This window comes from Vigna unguiculata, chromosome 3, assembly GCF_004118075.2.
Source record: "Vigna unguiculata cultivar IT97K-499-35 chromosome 3, ASM411807v1, whole genome shotgun sequence".
NCBI classification, from domain to species: domain Eukaryota; kingdom Viridiplantae; phylum Streptophyta; class Magnoliopsida; order Fabales; family Fabaceae; genus Vigna; species Vigna unguiculata.
This window is the reverse complement of record NC_040281.1, coordinates 1476740-1481878: the sequence shown is the minus strand read 5'-3', so window position 1 is coordinate 1481878 and position 5139 is coordinate 1476740. Positions and strand designations below refer to the sequence as shown.

At 38.2% G+C, this 5139-nt stretch overlaps 1 protein-coding gene across 1 annotated transcript; it reads left to right on the top strand.

The window, feature by feature from the left end:
- Window positions 1–224: 224 nt before the first annotated feature.
- On the top strand, window positions 225–4689 carry LOC114178691 (FRIGIDA-like protein 4a). Its single transcript, XM_028064744.1, has 3 exons — window positions 225–1197; window positions 3552–3727; window positions 3804–4689. Exons 1-3 carry the CDS (start codon window positions 366–368, stop codon window positions 4383–4385), a joined length of 1590 nt encoding a protein of 529 aa, XP_027920545.1. The 5' UTR covers window positions 225–365; the 3' UTR covers window positions 4386–4689.
- Window positions 4690–5139: the final 450 nt, after the last annotated feature.

Below are 5139 nucleotides of genomic sequence, written 5' to 3'. Positions count from 1 at the left end.
TTTAGTATAATTTTTTTATATTTTATTTACTCTATTAATAATAAACAATTAAATATATATTTATCCTTTTAAGACATGTGTGTTTATTAGAAAACAGTATATTTTTGTTTTTTTAATAAATACATTAACAATTAATTATAAATTTTACAATGTGATTTGTTATAGCTTTTTTAAAGAAATATGTCATTTCTTGATATTTGTTGTTTTTTTCTATACAAAATCATAGTAAAGTTTTAATGTTTGTGTTGTCTCTCTCATTTTCAGACCCCAACTCATGAACACGAAGCAACTCAAATTGTTCTGCTGCTCAACGGTAAATTAGGGTTTTTGATTTGGGTTTCAGAAGAGAGTGACAACACTCTCCAATGGCGACCCAATTGTCGACGACACCATCCGGGAAGGTTCAGCAATTCTTCGAGGAGCTGGAAGCGAAGAAGACTATCCTGGCCAAATGCACAAACCTCTTCACCACCCTCTCCACTCACTTCTCTTCCCTCCAACACTCCGTCACCGATAAATCCCAATTCCTCGATTCAAAGCTCCAATCCCTCGAATCCCTCTCCCGCGAAACCCTCCAATCCCTCCACCGCCGCCAGACTTCCATCCCGGAGCGCGAGTCCGCCTCAGCCGCCCGCATCAGTGATCAGAAGGAGGCCGCTATCGCCGAGCTTCGCGCCCCTCCTCTTCCGGACCCCGACCTCTCCACCGCGCTCAAATCCCTCTCGCGGAAGATGGACGCAGCGGCGCTGCTGCGGTTCGTTGTGTCGAAGCGAAAGGAGTCGGCATCGCTGAGGGCTGAAATCGCAGAGGCAATGGCAGAGGCGGTGGACCCGCCGCGGCTGGTGCTGGAGGCGGTGGAGGAGTTTCTGAGGAGTAAGGCGGCGAAGTCCGGGGTGACGGATAAGAGGTGGGCTTGCGGGCTTCTGATTCAGGCGCTGATGGTTTCGGAGTCGAGAGAATACTCTAGGAAGATAATGGAGAGAGCGGTTGCGGTTGTGGAAATGTGGAAGGAGCATTTGGATGGGGAATCAGATAGTGGTGCAGCAGAAGTGGTTATGTTTCTGCAGATGGTGGTGTGTTTTGGGTTAAGGTCCAGGTTTGATGACGAGTATTTGAGGAAGTTCGTTATGGAGTTTGCTTCTAGACGGGACATGGCAAAGCTTGCTGCTTCCTTACAGTTTGGGGACAAGATCATAGGTTTGTGTTTCTTTTGGCTAAATAAACTACCTTGGAACATACTCTGTTTCTGTTAAGTTCTATACAGATATTCCCTTTAGTGTTTGGAACTTGGAACTTTACCTCTAATTTTTTTATAAGGGCCCTGTGTTGTTCAGACATTGTACATTAGTTTTTCACGAACAATTGAGGGAAAAGACGTATGGTTGAGGACTACTATTAAGTAGGGCAGTTGTATTCATAAATTCGAAGAGGCTGAAAGTATTATTCATACTCTTCTAATAGGTCTTTGCCTTGGTCACTTCTATGTTATGCCACTGCCTCCTTGTGCCTTTAAATTCCCTAACACCATGCCTCACCCTCCGAGAAACATGCCCTGACATTGAACCATATTAGGGTAGCTCATTATCCAAGAAACCTCATTACAACAAACTATCCACACTGGTCTTCCAAAATTTGTATTAGAATCTATGAAGCATCGAGTCTTACATAGACACTGGATATGAAACGGACATTTACACTTTGTACACAACTAATGTCCAATTATAAATAACAAACAAGAGCATCACTTACAGAAATCTTAATTGAGAATTAAGATGTTTACATAATTAATTGCATTGTAAAAACAACATTGCTAAGTTATACAGTTTTCATAGATCACAATAAAATTCTAAGAAATATATCTTTTAATAGTTTATAATGTAAATGAGTCTCACAATATAATGCAAATGAGTCTCGCAATGTAATGTTATAAGCCTTGCAATATTTATTATATAAATTGATCCCTTTTTATTTCTTCCTAGTTTTTTTTATGGTAGCAGTGTCTAGTAAGTGTTTAGTCAAGAATAAGTGTCAGTTCATTTTCCTTACTCCTATTCAAAATGTGTTGGACAGGTGTCCAAGATGTATCGAAGAGATGTTTGAGTTGATTTTTTTTTTTAGTTGTGACACAGTTGAGGATAATTGGATATCTGTAAAATAGGTGTCTGGCATGTTTTGAGTCCAAAAGGTGTTGAATACACAGATATTTTTTTCCATTGGGGTGCTGGTGCTTCCTTGAAGTGGAAAGATATAAAAATTGGAGTTTAGAAGGACTACTGGAACTTGATTGGAAGTTGTGACTTCTTCAAGAATCATAATCTTCAGATTGCCAACAGCAGGACAACCTTTCATCAGCAATGCCTGAAATGCTTCTGGCACTCAGGGTCCCTTGAGGGTTACATCCTGCGCCTTTCAGTGCCTGTTTGAATTAAGCTTCTTTTGGGAAAATATCATTTTCTGTTTTCTTTGTAAATTTCTCGCTGAGCTTTTGAAATAAAAGGAAATTATTTCTCCAAAATTAAGCTGCAATAAACAGGTCATGTGGCAGTGCACCCTTCTGCATTCTATTGTTATCTTGCTTTTGTCAGAGTCTGTGGTATGTATAGACTATGATAACAACTTGACTTTTCAAATTAGGCAGTGGAATTTGGAGCTGGGGTCCATTCCATCTCTGGCCTCTAGTGGTGGTAAAGATGCGAAGCTGTTGTGGAAATGAAGGAAGTTGAGATTTGGTGGTGGTTCAATGGTGGCGGTGGGCTGAGAAAAAGGGAAGTATTGCAGTAAGAAAGGCTGACAGTGGTGATGGAGACTATTGAGTCGTGTTAGGAAGTTTAGAATATAAATGGGTTTCTGCACATAATCACTTGAAGAGGTTTTCTTGTGTATTATCTAATTTTTATATCCTTTAGTGTGTTGCTGATGTTGTATTCTTTTCTCTATATTCATCAGTGTTAAGGGGAAGGGAATCCTCCTGATACATCGCATTGAGTAGCAGCCGGTGCATAATTTAGAACAGGGCTATGGGATTTTGGGTCATCAAAAATTTAAATATTGTGTAACTTGTTCACGTTTAATTTTATTTTTCAAATAAGTTTGCTTGTATCTTTTCCTTTTGAAATTGATATTGACTTAAAACATTTCTGTGCTACTCCTGTGATTTTCTCTTTCAATGTTGCATCTGCTCATTAGTAACACAGCCTCCTACTTGTCATGTATTGCCTGTCTACAACCTTCCATAAAATGTCTTGTTTACCATTCCAAACTTCCACCTCAATTTCCTGTTATTCCTATCCTTGTAGACATGTTGGCCCAGCTTAACCCCTTTATGTTCCTCTGTGATAAAGCAGAAGAAAAATGGCAGCCCAAATAAGCTGGTTAGAGAACTCAGACTATGTTATCATATATAACTCTTACCTTGAATCCGATTTATTCGTACGCTCCCATACTTTTTCACTTTACCATGCAATAGAGATAAAGTAATATTTTTTGTGTAATTATTTTTTGCCCAATGTATAAATACCTGCAAATAATAATTAAGCAAATGATTTATGCAGATATTATAGATGAACTCATTAGCAGTGGCAAAGAGATAGAAGCTGTTTATTTTGCTTCAGAATCAGGTTTAACTGAACGATTTCCTCCGATCAACCTACTCAAGTCCTATCACCGGAACTACAAAAAGAATGTTACTACCACGTCGAAAAAGGGAAACAGCAATCATGCTACAACGGTGTGTTTATGTTACAGATGAAACGGTGTATGCCTTAGATGGATTGGATTCTTAATTCTGTCTTTTCATTGTTCAGGATGATTCAAGCACTTCAGAGTTGAATTCCATTAAGGCTATAATAAAATGTGTAGAAGATCACAAGCTTGAATCAGAATTTAACCTTGATCACCTGAGGAAGCGAGCTACCCTTCTGGAGAAAGCCAAGGCCGAAAGGAAAAAAAGTTCAACATCAGGAACTAAACCTCAGAACAAACGAGGCAATCGAGGCAATGGATCCAGTTCTTCCCGTCCAGCCAAATCAGCCAAATTTAGTAATGCACACTCGTCATCTTTCGGCCGCAGGAACCTAGCACCTTCTCTACAACCCAGTCCCGGTGCAAGATTTTCTGGTCCATTCAACTACCCCAACCAGACCATATTCGATGGTGCAACAGCTAATCCTTACGCAGCAACCTATGGAACTACCCACACGCAAAGTCCAGCTGGAATAACACAACAACACTACTCTATTCCCGTTGACAATTTGGGTCCATCTGGTTACCGGTCCAGTGGTTCTTATTCTGGACAGGCTACCTATGGCATATACGATTACAGAAACGGTGCTCCCCTGACTTATCCACCTCCATACACAGTAGATCAACCTACTTATAGAGGCTAGGTTTTCGATTTCTCCCTTTCTAATCTTTTTCTGCCCGTGTCTCAAATTTATGCTACTTTCATGTTTTTTATTTCTGGTTTTGTGCATGTCAAAATTGGAAATGAAACAAGATCCTGGGAAGGTATTACATAGTATATGGTGCCAAGACATAGTTCCTTTTGCTTCCGAGTTTTTTACCTTTCCTTTTTGAAAGTAATTATATTTGCTATTACATTTTGTAAAATGTCGAGAGCCTGTAGTCTGCTGTTTGTTTAGTCTTGTTCCATTTCTCTTATTCGTTATTTTCTATTAGCGTTTCTCCCTAGTCTGCTGTTTGTTTAGTCTTGTTACATTGTAAGGTAAGGTTATAATGGTAAGAAACACTGACATTTGGGATACCGAAGAAGGCAATGGAGGTGCAGTGAGAGAAGCCCCTTTCTAGGATGCTTCGCCCTCAGCCTTTACCACTAAAGAGAGACAAGCAGGTCAGCTAATTTTTTTTAATTTGTTTACATTTAAATATATAAATATTAAAAGTATATTTAATATATAAATGTTTTCTTAATTGTTTAATGAATATCTTTATTTAAATAATTATTTTATTTTAATTAATAATCGAAACTTCTTTAGAATTATTAATGAGCAAAAGTCATCATACTAATTCATATTTACAATTTGTAAAGTAATAATATTAAAACATTATCTTTTAGTATTTTATTTTAATTTTTAAACAAAAAGAAAAAGAAAAGAATAACTAATGTATCAATATCTATTA

Coding starts and splice junctions, on each gene's coding strand:
- LOC114178691 (XM_028064744.1), top strand. CDS start 366: ATGGCGACCCAATTGTCGACGACACCATCCGGGAAGGTTCAGCAATTC. Junction 1,198..3,551: donor GTTTGGGGACAAGATCATAG/GTTTGTGTTTCT, acceptor TGATTTATGCAG/ATATTATAGATGAACTCATT. Junction 3,728..3,803: donor ACAGCAATCATGCTACAACG/GTGTGTTTATGT, acceptor TTCATTGTTCAG/GATGATTCAAGCACTTCAGA.